The 20080-nt window shown below is 39.0% G+C and overlaps 1 protein-coding gene across 6 annotated transcripts in view; it reads right to left on the bottom strand.

The window, feature by feature from the left end:
• Window positions 1-20080, bottom strand: part of LOC127656978 (C-terminal-binding protein 2-like) — an 81457-nt gene that overhangs the window by 26106 nt on the left and 35271 nt on the right. The window contains exon 1 of one of the 6 annotated variants that reach the window (XM_052145580.1): window positions 19302-19351. The exons of 4 other annotated variants lie outside the window; for them this stretch is intronic. In XM_052145580.1, coding sequence (XP_052001540.1) covers window positions 19302-19344 — 43 coding nt within the window. In that variant the 5' untranslated portion in view covers window positions 19345-19351. Of the gene's footprint in view, window positions 1-265; window positions 817-19301; window positions 19352-20080 lie in introns of those variants that run through there. One more of the 6 variants, XM_052145581.1, reaches the window with a different exon arrangement.

Here is a 20080-nt window from a genome sequence, read left to right as displayed (position 1 = left end):
TTTTTCTTCTCTCTTCACCCCTCCTAATCTATTTGCCAGGGGTTTAACTGCCAAACAAACACACACACACAATAATGATAATGACTCATAAAAGACGATAATGCACTGTGTATGTGAGTGTGTGCATGTGCCTATCAACATGCCAAACTAGTTTTCAGATGTGTCACAAAAATCTGCCAACAATTGCGCTTGTAACAAACCACACACGCACACAGGCATACACATAAACTCTTTTTTTGGACAATTTTGGAAACATGCGTCTTGCCTGTAAATTGCTGCCTCCACATTCCTCCCATGAAGAGCAGCCCAAAAAGAAAATAGGAAAAAAATGGAGGGAGGTGACGGGAAAAAAGGCGCTCTCCTGTGATTGTGTCCTGAGGGTCTCTCTCTCTCTCTCTCTCTTTAGCTCACTCCCTCATATGTGAATAAGTGGAGATATCTGTTCAGATCATAAGCGTTTGGAGACACACAGAAGAGCCTCTTGTTTTCCCTTCTCTTGTTCTACCCACTAACAATCTGTTTGTCCATTTCGTTTGCCGTTTTCATCCCCCCTCTCCTCTCCATTTTAAAACAAACCTCTCAAGGTGAAAAGGAGCGGGATAATTATGCAGAGTCGAGTAGAGTTGCGGAAAACAGCACAGGGTCAAAAATTCCCACACGAGTGCCAGTGCAAACGAGTTGTGCAGTTCCTCTCTGCACGCTTCCAATCATTCGCCCCTTCTGTTGCTCTTTTTTTCCAATCCACTCCTTTTTTTTCATCTGCACTCCCTCACTCTTAAATTTATGATTTGGAGACCACAGTGGTTAAAGACTGCCAGCCTCTCCCTTTGCCTCACATCTCTCCTCCTGTCTCTCTTTTATTTTCTCCTCTCTTTTATTCACCCTCCCTTTATGCTCTAAAATTACCATTACTTCTGTCTTTTAAAATGGTATTTATTCAGCTTATGTAATGTGAACACCATCTGTGTTTGTCCTTTGTGAGAAACAAAAAAGGTCAAAGAAAAATTTGTTTGTTTGTTTGTTGATTTGTTCAAACAAATGAATGAACAAACAAACAAATTAACTTCACACAAATAATAAAAAAACAACAGAACAAATAAAACAAACCAAAAAAACAAACAAATGAATGACCAAAGAACAAAAGCAAAAAACGAATTAAACAAATGAAAACAAAAAAATGAACAGAGACAAAAAGAACAACAAAGCAAACAATCATAACAAATGAATGAACAAACAAAAAATTAACATCACACAGATGAATGAACAAACAAACAAAAGAGCAAAAATAAGCAAACAAATGAGTAAAAATAGAACGAACAAGCAAACAAACAAACAAACAAACATTTACAATAAAAGAACAAACAGACAATCAAATGAACAAAAAACAAGCAAACACCAAATGAACATCACACAAATAATAAAGAAACAAAATAAAAATGAACAAACAAGCAAAACAAAAACAAGCAAACAAATGAATAAAACAAAAGAATAAATGAACAAGAAGCAAAAAAAACATTCAAAATAAAACAAACTGAAATAAACAAAACACAAAAAAACTAAAGAAAGAACAGGCAAACAAACAAACATTAAACAAACAAATGAACAAACAAACAACTGGAGGAATGAATAAAAGAACAAAACAAATAATGAACAATAATAAGCAAACAAAATGAATAAACAAACATTAAACTTATTAAATTAAACAAATGAATAAAAGAAAAATGTATGATAAATGAAGTTAATTTAAAAAACGAATGAATGAATGAATACCATAACTGAATGAATACAAGTGGATGAAGCTGAAAACAAAAGTAAACTAACACAATGAAGATGTGTATTTGCTTATGTTGTGAAAAGTTTAGTTGAGTGAGTGATTTTAAGCTACCTAACACCAGACCAATATGCTGGCACATACACCCCGTCCCAAATCACTTGACAGGATTTCCAGTGAAAGACATTTTCAAGACATTTGCTGTACTTTACAGAGAAAATACACACACAGAAAGGAATTTAAGGCTGTTGATCACAGTTACCACAATCGTGGTGGTCGCTTAACGTACAGCTGGTCAACACAGAGGAAGCAGATAAACAGAATTAGTCAGAGATAGCACAATTTCAACTCTAAAGGGGACATACCACAGAAAACAGGATCTGAAGTAAAAGAGTTATATGCACAATGCAGACATATTCATTATTTCAAAAGTGTAAAGCCAGAGCATTTAAAGAAACTAAAAGTTAAATATGTACAGTTGAAGTCAGAAGTTTACATATACTTTGGTTAAAGTCATTAAAACTCCACTCCACAGAATTAATATTAGCAAACTACAGTTCTGGCAAGTCGTTTAGGACATCTACTTTGTGCATGACACGAGTCATTTTTCCAACAATTGTTTACAGACAGATTGTTTCACTTTTAATAGACTATATCACAATTCCAGAGGGTCAGAAGTTTACATACAATAGGTTAACTGTGCCTTTAAGCAGCTTAGAAAATTCCAGAAAATTATGTCAAGTCTTTAGACAATTAGCTTCTGATAGGTGTACTGAATTGGAGGTGTACTTGTGGATGTATTTTAAGGCCTACCTTCAAACTCCGTGCCTCTTGAAAAAACTATTGTGGACCTCCTAAAGTCTGGTTCATCCTTGGGAGTACATTCATCTGTACAAACAATAGTACGCAAATATAAACACCATGGGACCATGCAGCCATCATACTACTCAGGAAGGAGGCGCATTTTGCATAGAGAAAACATAGTTTAGTGCGAAAAGTGCAAATCAATCCCAGAACAACAGCAGAGGACCATGCGAAGATGCTGGAGGAAACAGGTAGACAAGTATCTATATCCACAGTAAAACGAGTCCTATATCGACATAACCTGAAAGGCAGCTCAGCAAGAAAGAAGCCACTGCTCCAAAACCACCAAACAAAAGCCAGACTATAGTTTGCAAGTGCACATGGGGACAAAGATCTTACTTTTTGGAGAAATGTCCTCTTGTCTGATGAAACAAAAATTGAACTGTTTGGCCATAATGACCATTGTTATGTTTGGAGGGAAAAGGGTGAGACTTGTAAGCCGAAGAACACCAACCCAACCGTGAAGCATGGGGGTGGCAGCATCATGTTGTGGGGGTGCTTTGCTGCAGAAGGGACTGGTGCACTTCTCAAAATAGATGGCATCATGATGAAGGAAAATTATGTGGATATATTGAAGCAACATCTCAAAACATCAGCCAGGAAGTTAAAGTTCAGACGCAAATGGGTCTTCCAAATAGACAATGACCCCAAGCATCCCTCCAAAGTTGTAGCAAAATGGCTTAAGCACAACCAAGTCAAGGTATTGGAGTGGCCATCACAAAGTCCTGACCTCAATCTGATTGAAAATTTGTGGGCAGAACTGAAAAAGGGTGTGCGAGCAAGGAGGCCTACAAACCTGACTCAGTTACAGCAGTTCTGTCAGAAGGGCCAAAATTCAAGCAACATGTTGTGAGAAGCTTGTGGAAGGCTACCCAAAATGTTTGACCCAAGTTAACCAAGATAGGGAATGTTTTATACGATTAAATGTCAGGAATTGTGAAAACTGAGCTTAAATGTATTTGGCTAAGATGTATGTAAACTTCTGACTTCAACTGTATATGGCCTGTTTAAATTCGTAACCGTTATTTAAAGGTGAAGTGTGTAATATTGCATCACTAGCAATACCAAACTAAATTGCAAAAATAATAAAAACACTCTTCCCTTCTTCCTATGTTCGGACAAACATACAGTCCTGTCCCAAACTCACACAATTGGTTGATAAGTCTTGTTCAGTGTCATATAGGTAAACCTTGAAACTGTAATCCAAATGACCAAACAAGAGAAAACAAACAACACATTAACACAGATAATGAACACAACATTCAGTCTTAATGCTCTTCTCAAAGACTATAATGCAAAAACACACACATCAGATGTGGACACTCGCATTCCGTTTCTGTTCCCCAGTATACTTTTTTCCCTCTATTCATTAGTTTCACATTCTCTTGCGCTTTCCTTCTGTTAGCCCTCTATATGACAGAAGCCATCTGGCCTTCCAGAGAGAGAGAGAGAGAGAGAGAGAGAGAGAGAGAGAGAGAGAGAGAGAGAGAGAGAGAGAGAGAGAGAGAGAGAGAGAGAACCAGGGAATGGGCTTTACAATGCACAAACACACACACACGCACACACACACACACACAGCTGTGTTTTGTTACACTAAAGACAGGCTCTTAATGAGGTGATAGTGCATAACATTAGAGATAAAGTTACAGCAATAACACACACAATTATACACACATGCACAAACACAATCATATGGTTACTGAGAAAAAATAAAACAACATAAGAGGAAACTCTGCGTGATGGAAAAAAAAATATTTAAGGATTATTTTACCTTCTGTTTTAGTGCTTAGTTGGTTCTCTTTTTCTTTGTATCTTAAAAAGCTGAAAAATCATTAATAAAAAGTAATAATGTTTAAAGTCAACATGAAATAAATGCTGAGTGCATTTACATGCACATTCTTATATTCTGGGTTCAATACAAGTTAAGCTCAATCGACAGCATTTGTGGCATAATGTTGATTACCATTAAAGTTACATTTGTCTCATCCCTCCTTTTCTTTAAAAAAAAAAAAAAAAAAAAAAAGCAAAAATTTGGGTTACAGTGAGACACTTACAATGGAAGTGAATTGGGCCAATCTGTAAATGTTAAAATACTCACTGTTTCATAAGAATAGCCACAAAACAAAAACAATATGTTTGTTAACATGATTTTAGTGTGATTAAATCGCTTACTAACCTTTTCTGTGTGAAGTTATAGCCAAATTACAACTTCGTTGCCATGACAATTTATCAAACCTTAAATGACTGTAAAAATTACGATTTAAACAACTTTACAGTTTTAACAGGAGAATTAATGTAAGTGCTTATAAAACTATAAGCTTCACATTTCTGTTTTTAAACCCTCCAAAATTAGGCCCCATTCACTTCCATTGTAAGTGCCTCACTGTAATTTTATATTTTTTTTAAAGGAGAGACGAGTCGAAATACATTTTTGTGTTTATCAACATTATGCAAAAAAACGTTATTGAGCTTAGCTTGCATTAAACCCAGAATATTATTTTAATAAGCCGAAAATGTGTGTGGTCATTCAAAGGCATTAAACGGCTTTAATTTATCGGTGTACGGTCATAAACGGCTTGTAATAGACCTTTCGAAAGAGGTCGATTTTTGCCCATGTTGCATGTATACACCTTAACTGGCATTCTTACCAACTTCCAATGTACACAAGTACTTTGTGGGGTGCGAGTGTTATCTTGTTTGTTATATTGTTATATGGGGGGGAGGGGCACATGGGGGGCCAGGCTTCTGTCCTCCCTCTAGAACCGCCCCTGCTTATAGTGAACAATCAATCTATGCATGCTAGAAAAAAAAAATAAAGATGTTTGACTTTGCAATCTTAATCAAAATGTTATAACCTGAGTTTGCTCTTAAACAGCTTTCCTTTCTTCAGATGATGTCACCGATCCCTCTTATTTTGCAATCCTCATCTCTCAATCCACCTGGTTCCATTCTGGTATGGAACTCCCACTTTTCACAATCCACTGCATTTCAGATGTATTTCAATTCCCATCCTACATTTTTTCCATTGAGTTTTCTGTTTCACTCAGAAATATGTCAAATGCGTTGTGAAAGCCGTTTTATATTCACTTTAACAAGTGCTTGAGTTCATTTTAGCAGATATCTCTGTTTTTGTCTGTAAATGGGGTTGACCGCATATTAATGTCACAGTTTAAAATTCAACTACACAAATACAGTACCAAAGACGGTCCTTGCAAATATAGAAATTCATTTAGCATACCTGTACACAGCCTGGCCTTTTTCCATCGCTCCACAGTCCAGTCTTTATGCTCTATAGCAAATTGAAGTCGTTTTTTCCGATTAGCCGCACTAACAAGTGGCTTCCATGTGGCCACACAGCTGTTTCGTCCCAATCTTGTAAGTTCTCGCTGCATTGTGCATGTAGAAATGCTCTTGCTTTCACTATTAAACATAGCCGTGAGTTCTACTGTCGATTTTTTACGATGTGACTTCATCAAACGTTTTTGTGATCTCCGATCATGATCATTCAAGATGTTTTCCGACCACATTTCTTCTGCAAAGCTGATGGTTCACCACTATACTTACAGGTTTAAATAATGTGGTGGACAGTTCTTAAACCAATTCCAGCGATTTCAGCAATCTCCTCAGTTGTTTTCTTTGCTTGATGCTGGCCAATAATTTGCCCTTTCTGAAACTAAGTTACAAATTTTTACGACTACGGGATATGTCTTCCAACATGGTTGTTTAAGAAATGAGAAGCTACTCACTGCATCAGTTAAGGTTAAAAGAATTGTTGCCAGCTGAAACATATTAATCACTACAATAATGATCCAATCATAGGCTCTTAAGTATCTGCTAATTTAAACCCAAACGGCAAATTATTTTTGGCTAAGCAGTGTACAAAGTATTGATTGAACGATTCCTTCGTGTCTTTTTTTTTATCTCTATTGTATGCATAGAATCAAAGCATCTGTGTCTGCTCACACTATCCATGTTCATATAGAGATCTGCCTCTCCATCTTCGAATGAAACTCAATCTCTGTGACCTTTTCATTTTCTCACAATGAATAATTCACTAGGACTTGTTTGCTCTCTCTTTCAATTGCACACACACACACACACACACACACACACACACACACACACACACACACACAAAGAAATATTCTGCAAGAGTCAACACTTGTATACTCTTAATTTTTACAAATTTTCGAACTAATTTACAAGATTTTTGGTAATCAAATCACAATCTGATGGACCAAACAGAGGACCACATTAAAAGCCAGGTGCAAAACACACTGTGACTGGACTACTGAAACCACATTCAGATGGACAGATTCTGACCTCATTCGAAAAATATGTGTGAAAATGCATTTTCATTATCCGCATACAACTGCATAGGTAATATACAGTTGAAGTCAGAAGATTACATACACTTAGGTTGAAGTCATCAAAACTAATTTTTTAACCAATCTACAGATTTCATAATAGCAAACTATAGTTTTGGCAAGTCATTTAGGACATCTACTTTGTGTATGACAAGTAATTTTTCCAATAATTTTTTACAGACTGATAGTTTCACATTGAATTGACTATATCACCATTCTAGTGGGTCAGAAGTTTACATCAAGATAACTGTGCCTTTAAGCAGCTTGGAAAATTCCAGAAAAAGATGTCAAGCCTTTAGGCAATTAGCCAATTTGCTTCTGATAGGCTAATTGGAGTCAGTTGGAGGTGTACCTTGTAACACTCCTTCAGGTTCAGTATGGAATAGGAGACAGGGAGCAGTGACACACTTCAGGTAGGCTTTTATTTTTCTGCCTTCCACACTCTATGTGTGCGTTCGTCACAGTGCATTTCTATTTTCAAACAGTTCAGTGTAACAAAACTCTCAGTCAGCATAAACTTCTTGAAATATTTAGCTTCACAATACTTCGGCATAAACTATTAAAATTCTCAGTTACACAACACTAAAAACATTAGAACACTCAAAAAAGAAGTGCTGCAGACTCGTGTCCTTCTCTCTCTGCTCTCTGGAATGTTTTGGCTGCTTTTAAGGCCTTTCCCCGCTATTACTGTAACAAGAAACAGCTGATAGAGATCATGTCAACCAGCTTGAGGAGCCACACCACTCCCTCTCTCCCGTAAACAGACACACGACCACGCCCCCATCACCACATGCCCCCACCGCCCGACTCCAGCCTGCCAACTCACCCCCCCATTTCTGGAGAGAAAGCCAGCCTCAGCCATCTGCCCCCGGTCTGTGGATCACCTCAAATTTGAACGGCTGAAGTGCCAGGTACCAACGGGTGATCTGCACATTAGTATCCTTCATGCGGTGGAGCCACTGGAGTGGGGCATGATCTGAACAGAGGGTGAAGGCCCGCCCCAGCAGGTAGTAGCGAAGGGTGAGGACAGCCCACTTGATTGTCAAACACTCCTTTTCAACGGTGCGGTACTTAGATTCCCTCAGCAAGTTTATGACCAATGTACAGCACTGGTTGCTCCTCCCCCTCCACCTCCTGCAAGAGCACTGACCCCAGCCCTCTGTCAGATGCATCCATCTGCAAAATAAAGGGGAGAGAGGAGTCTGGAGCATGTAAGAGCAGTCCACCACAAAGTGCAGATTTCACTTTTAGAAAAGCCTGTTGGAATGACTCCATCCACTGGACCGCATCAGGAGCCCCCTTTCTAGTGAGATCAGTCAGCGGTCTGGTGACACAGAAATTAGGGACAAACCTTCGGTAGTAGCCAGCCAGCCCCAGAAACTGTCTCACCTCCTTTTTGGTTTTGGGTGCAGGGTAGGCCACGATCGATGTGGTTTTCTAAATTTGGGGACGCACCTGCCCATGGCCCAAATGGAACCCCAGATACCAAACTTCCATCCACCCAATTGCGCACTGCTTCGGGTTTGCCGCATGCACTGCCCATTGTAGCGACCTCAGGACAGATCTCAGATGTTGCATGTGCCGCCACCAATCATTACTATAAATGATAATATCATCTAGATAAGAAGCGGCATATGCCATATGTGGCCTGAGAATTTTGTCCATGAGACTTTGAAATGTGGCGGGCCCCGAACAAACGGGTGACGAATTAGTGTAAACCAAAAGGTGTTGAAAATGCAGTCTTTTCTCGGGAGATTGGAGTTAAGGGGATCTGCCAATAACCCTTTGTTAAATCCAGTGTCGAATAAAATTTGACATCCGACATCGACATCATCAATCCAGCGCATTGGTACGTGTCAAATTTAGACACCGCGTTCACTTTTCGAAAGTCCACACAGAATCGGATCATCCAGTCGCTCTTAGGTACCAGAACCATGGGGCTGGCCTAATCGCTGTGTGACTCTTCTATTACACCCATCTCGAGCATTGCCTCTAATTCTTCTTGAACTACCTTTTTTGTGTTCAGTAAGGCAATAGGGGCAGCTACGATCCACCACATCCATGGTGCTCTGTGTGACCGAGGACAGGCAAGAACATGTCTGCAAATTCCACTTGCAACTTGGCTACCTCTGTGAGCTGCGATGGTGAGAGTTGGTCTCCACATGGGACTGGGGTGAATGAATTTGGTTTGAGAGTCACCTCCAGCCTGAGCTCCACCCTCTCAGGGACTACTGATGCTAAGGCCACAGGGACCACCTCCCTCCACGATTTTAGGAGATTGAGAAGGTAAGCTTGACATGCTGAAACCCCTATCCATTCGCTTAACCTCATAGTTAAGAGCTTGATGTGGGCAGTAATACAAGCAATTTATCTCCCAGTGCGAATTCCTGTAGTCGAGTGCCCCTGTCATAGTCACTTTGACTTTCCTGTGCTTGGAGAAATTCCCCTGTGTTAGTTGACCCAAAGTGTGGAGATTTGCTCTAAGATCAAGAACATACTGAATTTCATTTATACTGTTTGAAGGTCCCTCCTCCCAAGCTTCCCATATGACGTCGAGCACGCTGCGCGGCCGATGCCCATACAGCAGCTTGAATGGGGAAAACCCTGTGGAGGCTTGTGGGACCTTTCGCACTGCAAATAACAGGGACTCGAGCCACTTATTCCAATTTCTAGCACCCTCATGTACAAACTTACGAATCAAAATTTTCAGGGTTTTATTAAATCGTTCCACCAACCCATCCGTTTGTGGGTGGTAAATACTGGTGAAAATTGATTTAATACCTAATATTTGTACAGTTTGTGTATTGTTCGTGACATAAATGTAGTGCCTTGATCAGTGAGGATTTATTTTGGAATCCCCACTCGGGAGATTAATCTTAAGAGTGCCTCCACAAACCCTACGTGCTGAGTTGTTGCCCAAACGTTGGTGGATGGAGGTTTGAGAACAGCCAGAATCTACCAAAGCTTGACATGTATCCCCCTGGGTACTCACCGGTATCCAATACACCCCAGCTTGATCGGGGGCGGGCTGTGGAGCATCGGGAATACAGACCAGTGTACCCACCTCCACTATGGGGCAATGGTCCTGGAAATGCCCTGGATCCCCACAGCTCCAACAGGCTGGCCCAGACCCCCCCTCCTAGACCCATGGGAATGGACTCAACAACCTGGGAGGGATAGCAGAGAGAGGCAAAAGAGAGAGGGATGAGAAGACCCCCCTTAAGTGGGAAGGAAACCTGGCCAGTCTCCTGGGGGGTAGGAACGGGATGGGAATAGGAAGGGCGGAAGGGATTGGGGTAGAGAGAGAGAGGGAAGAGGACAGAGAGAGAGAGAGATTCTGGATCACTGCTTTTCGGAAACGCCAAGTGGTCCTTGGCTAGCTGGATCACTTCCTCCAGCGAAGTCGGACGGTGGCACTAGACTCACTCGGCCATCCCACAGGGCAGCTGGGAGATGAACTGCTCCAGTACTACCTTATCCATAATGTCCTGGGTGCCGTGGGATTCCCGTGCCAGCAACCATTTGCTGCCACCAGTGTAACACTCCTTCAGGTTTGGGTATGTAAAAGGAGATGGGGAGCAGTGACACGCTTCAGGTAGGATTTTGTATTTCTGCCTTCCACACTCTCAGTGTGCATTCTTTACAGTGTGTTTCTTATATCAAACAGTTCAGTGTAACAAAACTCTCAGTCAGCATAAACTTCTTGAAATCATGTCAATCAGCTTGATGAACCACTCCTGCTCTCCTGCAAACAGACACAGGATCACACCCGCATCACCACATACACATTGATGTATTTTAAGGCCTCCCATAAAACTCAGTGCCTCTTTGCTTGACATCATGGGAAAATCAAAAGAAATCATCAGAAAAATGTGGACCTCCACAAGTCTGGTTCATCCTTAAGAGCAATTTCCGAACACCTGGAGGTACCACGTTCAGCTGTACAAACAATAGTATGCAAGTATAAACACCAAGGGACAATGCAGCCATCATACAACTCAGGAAGGAGATGTATTCTGTCTCCTAGAGACAAACCTAGTTTGGTGTGAAAAGTGCAAATTAATCGCAGAACAACAGCAAAGGACCTTGTGAATATGCTGGAGGAAACAGGTAGACAAGTACACTGACTGCCATAAGTTTGGAATAATGTACAGATTTTTGTCAGAAGGAAATTGGTACTTTAATTCACCAAAGTGGCACTCAACTGATCACAAAGTATTGTCAGTACATTACTAATGTAAAAAAACAGCACCATCAGTATTTGAAAAAAGTAATTTTTGATCAAATCTAGACAGACCCCAATTACAGCAGCCATCACCCCAACACCTTATCCTTGAGTAATCATGCTAAATTGCTAATTTGGTACTAGAAAATCACTTTACATTATATCAAACACAGTTGAAAGCTATTTGGTTCATTAAATGAAGCTTAACATTGTCTTTGTGTTTGTTTTTGAGTTGCCACGTTATGCAATAGACTGGCATGTCTTCAGGTCATTGATGAGAAACTCCGGGCTCTGGGCTTAAACAGCTCGCTTTGCAGCTGGATCCTGGATTTCCTGTCAGGCAGACGTCAGGTGGTTAGAATGGGCAGCAGCATCTCCTCATCACTGACCCTCAACACTGGAGCCATGCAGGGCTGTGTTCTCAGCCCACTCCTGTATTCACTGTACACACATGACTGTGTGGCAACACATAGCTCCAATGCCATCATTAAGTTTGCTGACGATACGACGGTGGTAGGTCTGATCACTGACAATGATGAAAGAGCCTACAGAGAGGAGGTGCACACTCTGACACGCTGGTGTCAGGAGCACAACCTCTCCCTCAACGTCAGTAAAACCAAGGAGCTTGTAGTGGACTTCAGGAAGAAAGACGGAGAACACAGCCCCATCACCATTAATGGAGCACCGGTAGAGAGAGTCAGCACTTTCAAGTTCCTCGGTGTCCACATTACTGAGGAACTCACATGGTCCGTCCACACGGAGGCCGTTGTGAAGAAGGCTCACCAGCGCCTCTTCTTCCTGAGACGGCTGAGGAAGTTTGAAATGAACCACCACATCCTCACACGGTTCTACACCAGTACACCAGCATCCTGACTGGCCGCATCACCGCCTGGTATGGCAATAGCACCGCCCACGACTGCAAAGCCCTGCAAAGGGTGGTGCGAACTGCCAGAAACATCATCGGAGGTGAGCTTCCCTCCCTCCAGGATATATATACAAGGCGGTGTGTAAAAAAATCTCGGAGGATCATCAGAGTCTCCAGCCAACCGAGTCATGGTCTGTTCTCACTGCTACCAACAGGCAGACGGTATCGCAGCATCAGGACCCATACCAGCGTCTACATGACAGCTTCTTCCCCCAAGCAGTCAGACTGTTGAACAATTGATCTATCAGGGTCACCAATTTTTAAAGCAGGAGATCCCCAGATTATCAGTAACTATAGACCTATCAGTATTTTGCCTGTTGTATCTAAGGTGATGGAGAAGTGGGTTTCAGAGAAAATAGTCTTTTATTTGAACAACAGTGACTTTAGCCTGCATCCTATGCAATTTGGTTTTAGAGCTCACCATTCAACAGAGACTGCTACCCTTTTCCTTCTGGAAAACATTAAATCCATGATGGATACGGGTGGTATTGTGGGGGCAATTTTCCTGGACCTTAAAAAGGCCTTCGACACTGTGAATCATGGAATACTTATTAACAAATTAGCTTCTTTTAATTTTTCCAAGGATACCATTAAGTGGATTGATTCATATCTAAAGGGAAGAACAAATTATGTAAAGGTCCAAAATCATAAATCCACTGTTTATACAAATAATACTGGTGTTCCGCAAGGATCTATACTTGGGCCATTGTTGTTCAGTCTTTATGTTAATGATTTGCCTTTAGTTTGTTCAGATATAGAAATCCTATTATATGCTGATGATGCTGTTATTTATGTACATAGCAGCACAAAACAGCAAGCTGCTTCAAAACTAACCAGTGCAATGAACTATATCACAACATGGCTTGACAGATCATGTCTAACTTTAAATGTTTGTAAAACGGTTAGCATGTTCTTTTCAAAGCGACCATGTAGCATTCCAGACCCTGACATAATGATATCAGGTCAAAATTTGCAAGTTGTGACTGAATACAAGTATCTGGGTGTTTGGATTGATTCGAATATCTGTTTTAGAACTCATGTAAAAAGTATGTGTAAACGAGTTAGATTTAATTTAAGTAATTTTAGATTTGTAAGGGAATCTTTCAGCTTTGAAACTGCTATGATATACATGAATGCCATGATTATCCCTCATTTTACATACTGTTTGACAAGCTGGGCACAAGCTAACAAGTCTACAATGAAGTCACTTGAAAGTCTTTATAAACATACTCTTAAAGTTTTAGTTCAGAAACCTAATAGTTTTCACACCTGTCAAATTTTAAATACCCATTAGACTTCTGAGTTGGGAAAACTTGATCACTTACAGTAATCTTTGTCTAGTTTATAAGATATTGCATAGCACGGCCCCACCTCCACTGAAGAGATTTGTTATGCAGAGAGCAGGCACTCATGTCACCAGAGGTATCACAAGAGTGGACTGTATCATTCCCACTCGAAAAAGTGCCTTTAGTCAGTCAGATTTCTCTGTAACAGCACCTAAACAGTGGAATCTATTGCCAAGGCTGATAAGAGAAACAAACACTTATCGTTCTTTTACTGGTCAGCTTAAGAACTGGCTAATTGATAATCAGATATGTGCACATTAGACTACTGACTGCCTACTGAGAATTGTGGCATGCTAGCAGATTGTCTTGTGTAAGACTTTGAAATCTCTCAGTATGTTTTAGCCTATGTTTGTGTGCTGATGTTGCTTGTTACTTATTGTTGTGTGTTGTATCTGTCTTATCACTATTTTCTATGTTGTTATTATTTGTGGACTGTAAAAGTCATTTTATGTTTTTTTATATCTTGATTTTAGGTTGCCTTCATAACAACTGGCCAGGGACAACAGATGAAAATTAGCCTGTTGAGCTAACTCTGGCTCATTTACAGTTATTTTACTGTTAATTAATGAGCACTGTCCCTGTAAAATAATCAAATAAATAAAAAAAAATAATAATAATAATTAGCACTGCACTTTATTAATATACAATCTCACACTGGACTGTCAACATATTCTCCTCAATACTTACTTATATATACTACTTATATATATCTCATATCCTCTTTACTTATTGTATATTGTGTATTCTATATTGTGTGTATTGTTTACTGTACATTGCATATAATTATTGTGTTGTGTAAGTATGTGTACATTTCATATGTAAATTGTGTCGTGTAAGTATGTTGTTTACTGTAATTGGTATATGTCTCGTCACTGTCATGACTGCTATGTTGCTCGGACCTGCACACAAGAATTTCACCTACTGTTGCACTTGTGTACATGGTAGTGTGACAATAAAGTGATTTGATTTGGATTTGATTTGATATTAGGTCAAAAATGAAAAAAAGGAACATCTTTTCTAGAAACTCATCAGTCAAATTGTTTTGAGGAATGAAGGCTATGCAATGCTTGAAATTGCCAAAAATATAATGTCATACAAAAGGTGTACACTACAGTCTTCAAAGACAGAGGACAACTGTCTCTAACAACGACAGAAAGAGATATGGAAGGCCAGATATACAACTAAACGAGGATAAGTACATCAGAGCCTCACATGTCCTCCGCTGACAGCTTCATTGAATTCTACCCGCTCAACACCAGTTTCATGTACAACAGTAAAGAGAAGACACAGGGGTGCAGCCTTATGGGAAGAATTGCAAAGAAAAAGCCATTTTTGAAACATAAAACAAAAAGAAAAGGTTAGAGTGGGCAAAGAAACAGATAATTGGAACAGAGGGTTATGGATCTTAACCCCATTGAGCTTTTGTGGGATCAGCTAGACTGTAAGGTGCTTGAGAAGTGCTCGACAAGACAGACACATCTATGATAAGTGCTACAGGAAGTGTGGGGTGAAAGGTCACCGGAGTATCTGGACAAACTGACAGCTAGAATGTCAAGGATCTGCAAAGCTGTCATTGCTGTATGTGGAGGATTTTTTGATGAGAACTCTTTGTAGTAGTTTAAGAAGTTCTAAAAAAATGTTTTAAATTGTAATAGTAATTTTTCATGTTATTAATGTCTTGACTATACATTGTGATCACTTGAATGCCACTTTGATGAATAAAAGAACCAATTTCTTTCCATAAGAGCAAAATCTGAACATTATTCAAAATTTTTGGCCACAAGTGTATCTTTATCCACAGTAAAAAAAAGTCCTATAATCGACATTACCTGAAAGGCTGCTCAACAATGAAGAACCCACAACTCCAAAACCACCATAAAAAGCCAGACTACAGTTTGCAAGTGCAAGGTGAGGCTTGTAATCCGAAGAACACCATCCCAACCGTGAAGCATGGGGGTGGCAGCATCATGTTGTGGGGGTGCTTTGCTGCAGGAGGGACTGGTGCACTTCTCAAAATAGATGGAATCATGAGGGAGGAAAATGATGTGGATATATTGAAGCAAGATCTCAAGACATCAGCCAGGAATTTAAAGTTTGGACACAAATGGGTCTTCTAAAAGGACAGTGACCCCAAGAATACCTCCAAAATTGTGGCAAAATGGCTTAAGGACAACAAAGTCAAGGTATTGGAGTGCCATCACAAAGCCCTGACCTCAATTTCTCAGAACTGAAAAAGGGTGTGCGAGCAAGGAGGCCTACAAACCTGACCCAGTTACACCAGTTCTGTCTGGATGAATATGCAAAAATTCCAGCAACTTATTGTGAGAAGCTTGTGGAAGGCTACCCAAAATGCTTGACTAAGTTAAACAATTTAAAGGCAATTATACCAAATACTAACACATTTGATGTAAACTTCTGACCCACTGGGAATGAGATAAAATAAATAAATGCTGAAATAAATGATTCTCTCTACTATTATTCTGACATTTCACATTCTTATAATAGTGACCCTAATTGACCTAAGACAGGGAATGTTTTCTACGATTAAATTTCAGGGAACTGTGAAAAACGGAATTTAAATGTATTTGGCTAAGGTGTATGGAAGCTTCTGACTTCAACTGTACATTATGCAAGTGGTGTTTTCCATTTTGCATGGGTAAGTGAGACCAGAAGTGGAGACGCATTGTAAAGCAAGGTGTAAAAATGCAATCCCAATAAAAAAAAAAACTATCCGTATATGAAATGCAAATAAAATGCCAGATGTAAAATGGTTCAAAGGCAATCATCTCAACTGGAACTACATGTGTATATTACTCTTTGGTAATATAACGGTATATAACGCTCATTGATTCATTCAGCATGACTTTATGCCGTCAAGTCGATAATCCCCCTAGGTTAACATAATTCTACTCTCCTAAATTCACACATTAAGTATGCACACACATTGACAGAGACACATAGACAAGTGTAACAGATTACATGCACATTCAACACAATGTGATATCCAATAAAATGTACATGTATTCATTTAGAAGATGCTGTTATCCAAAGTGACTTACAAATGAGAATTCTATAGCATTAAATTGCTTGCAAATTTTACGAACTTCAAAATAACATATGCTAGTTTGTTTAAATTCATATCTAGTGTACATGCTGCACCAGAGCAAAATTAGCATTTCAAACAAACTAATGTCACACTAATTTCTTCCAATTTAAAGTGATAGTTCACCCAAAAATGAAAATGTTCCCATCATTTACTCATCCTCATGCCATTCCAGATGTATATGACTTTCTTCTGGAGAACACAAGATTTTAGAGAGAATATCTCAGTTCTGTAGGTCCATACAATGCAAGTCAAAAGAGTCCAAAACTTTGAAACTCAAAAAAGCACATAAAGGGAGCAAAAGAAGAATCCGTAAGACTCCAGTGTTTAAATCCATGTATTCAGAAGTGATATGATAGGTGTGGGTGAGAACCAGATCAATATCAAGTCCTTTAGTAGTATAAAATCTCCTCCCTACCCAGTAGGTGTCGATATGCACAAAGAATGCACATCGCCAAAAACAAAAGAATACTATGGAAGTGAAATTGGACATTTATAGTAAAAACATTTTATATTGATCTGTTTCTCACCCAGACCTATCATATATCTTCAGAAAACATGGATTTAACCACTGGAGTCTTTTTGATTACATATATGCTGCCTTTGTGCTTATTGAACCTTCTGGCAACCATCCACTTGCATTGTATGGACCTACAGAGCTGAAATATTTTTCTGAAAATCTTTGTTTTTGTTCTGCAGCAGAGAGACACACACCTGGGAAGGGAAGAGTTAATGATGACAATTTTCATTTTTGGTGAACTATCCATTTAATGCTTAAATAAACTATGTGGAACAGTGTTTTTTACATCAGAGATAGGTCAGATGAGTTGTGCTACTGCAGTCAGGGATTACAGTACATGCATTCATTCATTTCTGCAGGATTATGTTCTGATGGAGACCGCAAAACCGAACCCCACCATCCCCCCTTCCTTTCCCACCGGGCTCGGCCCTGCACAGATGGCTAGTGGATTTTACCTCTCTAATCTCTTTTCTTTCATTCTCTCTCTTTTCTCCCTCTTATTTCATTTGTAAAACCTCAGTAAATGAATATGCTGAGCTGGAGAAATTGGACAAAACTGCATCTGGTTTTGAGTATCCTCAAAATGTTTTACCTACTCTATGCTAATTTTCTTCTCTTCGCTCTTAAGGAGAGACTTACCATCCTTTTATATAGCTTCAATCAAACAACATCTATTCATTTGTTAAGCCGTTCTGAGACTAGATAAATCCGAAAATTCAAGTAACCAGTAAATAACCTTGTTCAATGCCAGTATAACTGGTCAAGGTTATGAAATTTATAGTATATCATTTATACTATAATATAATTTATAGCACCATAACATGCATCAAAAGCATTCATGACAGAGATAAAGACAAAAGTACACAAATATTAGTCAAGGCTAATGGTCAATCAAATGCAGACTAAGCTACTGAAAACAAAGCAGCAGTGTGGCCAATATAATGCAGATATTTGTGTGCTATAAGATGACATTTAATTCAATAAAATCAGATGTATGCATATAGCAATGGCAAATATTTTACAAGGTGGACCGCCTTAAATTGCATGTGAAAGAAAAGCATTTTTTAGAAAAATATATTATAATATAATAATATTGCTATACTGTAAAGTTCAAAAGTTTGGAGTTACTATTTTGGAATATATGGTTTTGAAAGAAGATTAACATTTTATTCACCAAGGATGCTTTAAATTGATCAAGAATTACAGTAAAGGTGATTATAATGTTAGCCTGTTAGAAAAAAACAATTTTATTCAAATAAATACTGTATTCTTTAAACCTTAGACATTCTAGCAGTCAGTTTAATAAATCTTTCAAAAAAAGAATAATAATTTGCAATATTACTAATGTTTTTGGCAAAATATAATTTTTTACAAATTTAATGCATCTTAAGTGAACAGAAGCAACTATTTCTTTCACTAACAAAAATGCATTTGTGATTCCAAACTTTTGAACGGTAGCGTACATGGTACTTTAATTGAATCGTTTAACATAGACTCAATTCAAACTTTGCTTTGTAGACAATTTCAGCCTCAGGTGTGCCATTTATTTGTAATTTTCTAAACATAATAATTTTTAAGAAAATTAAGACCATGCATTTTGCTACATTTACATCTCTCATCCACACTAGAACAATGTTTTCCTCCACATATAATGAACACAAACTGATCTTCTTTCATCTATTTGCATACTGTATTGGGACTGGCCTTTTTCATCAATCACATAGCCACCATTACAATGCAAAAAAAAAAAAATGGCGTTAATTATCAAAACTAGATGCAAACTGATTGTTACGACAATGGCATGCAGCATTTCATTTACAAAGAATCAAAGCATACAACATTAGCACTATTCTTTTGTTGCCTTGCAAGCTCTCGTTTTTTCTCCAACTTTAACAGACACTTATGACTATACAGAAACATCATGGCCAAGAACTAAATAGGCTGACCAGAGTAAAGCATACTATTGTAAGTTCTTTCTTAACATGTTCTTAACGCTACTGATCCATGACCCGGGTGACTTATCCCCAAGTACAGCCAGATCGTTCTAAACACCTCAGCTGTCTTTCCATTAGCTTCAAAAAGCATCAAAATCAATAGAAAATACCAATCAGAACAGTCAATCTGATACATTAAAACCGACAAACATAAACAACCAGACACACACACATAAAACACCTGACCTGGGACACTTTCATGTGGTCTGACAGAGACATCCATCGCCATGGCTACGTAATCCCTTCTTACTGGAAAGGAAGGACTTCTGCCAGGGTTGGCCCTACATGCCCATATATGGACGCAATTAGTCTTGGGAGCTTTCCGGAATAACCATATATTGTCAAAGAAGAAGAAAGCTATTTTAAGTCATGCACATATTTAATTAGTTCATTGAAATTGCATTAGACCGTAAAGAAATATACACCTTGAGGAACATTACTGGCTCCGTTTCAAAACCTAGTAAGCTGCTCCGCTGTCTACTGCCTACATAGGGAGTTGTCTTCTAAGAAAGGACACTAACTGAGATGGAACCTCTTAAGTGACTAATTTGGAACGTTCTATATAGGCAGCAATGCATGCCACACAAATAGCGCTCTATGTAGGAAAATCAGTTTACAGTTGTTTCAAATAGAGACTGACGTTCATATGTTTGCTAAGCTTAGAGTGCAATACTATTTTAATAGCATTAGTTTTAGGTTAGCATTTTGAAAGCATAAAAATACATAGCCCATGCAAATATTGAGAAAAACACTATATGACAGTCTTTCTTCTTTGGGACACAAAAGGAGATGTAGTGATAAATGTTAGCTTCAGTCACCATTCACTTTCATTGTATGGAGAAAAATAAAGATGCAATAAAAGTGAATGGTGACTGAGGCTCTCATTATACAGCACCTTACGTTCTACAGAATTCTGCCTACAGATTTTGCGTAGGAAGCTCACTAGCTTTTTGGTACAGAGCGAT

The sequence above is a fragment of the Xyrauchen texanus genome, chromosome 16, assembly GCF_025860055.1.
Source record: "Xyrauchen texanus isolate HMW12.3.18 chromosome 16, RBS_HiC_50CHRs, whole genome shotgun sequence".
Classification (NCBI taxonomy): Eukaryota; Metazoa; Chordata; class Actinopteri; order Cypriniformes; family Catostomidae; genus Xyrauchen; species Xyrauchen texanus.
This window is presented reverse-complemented; position numbering and strand designations above follow the sequence as displayed.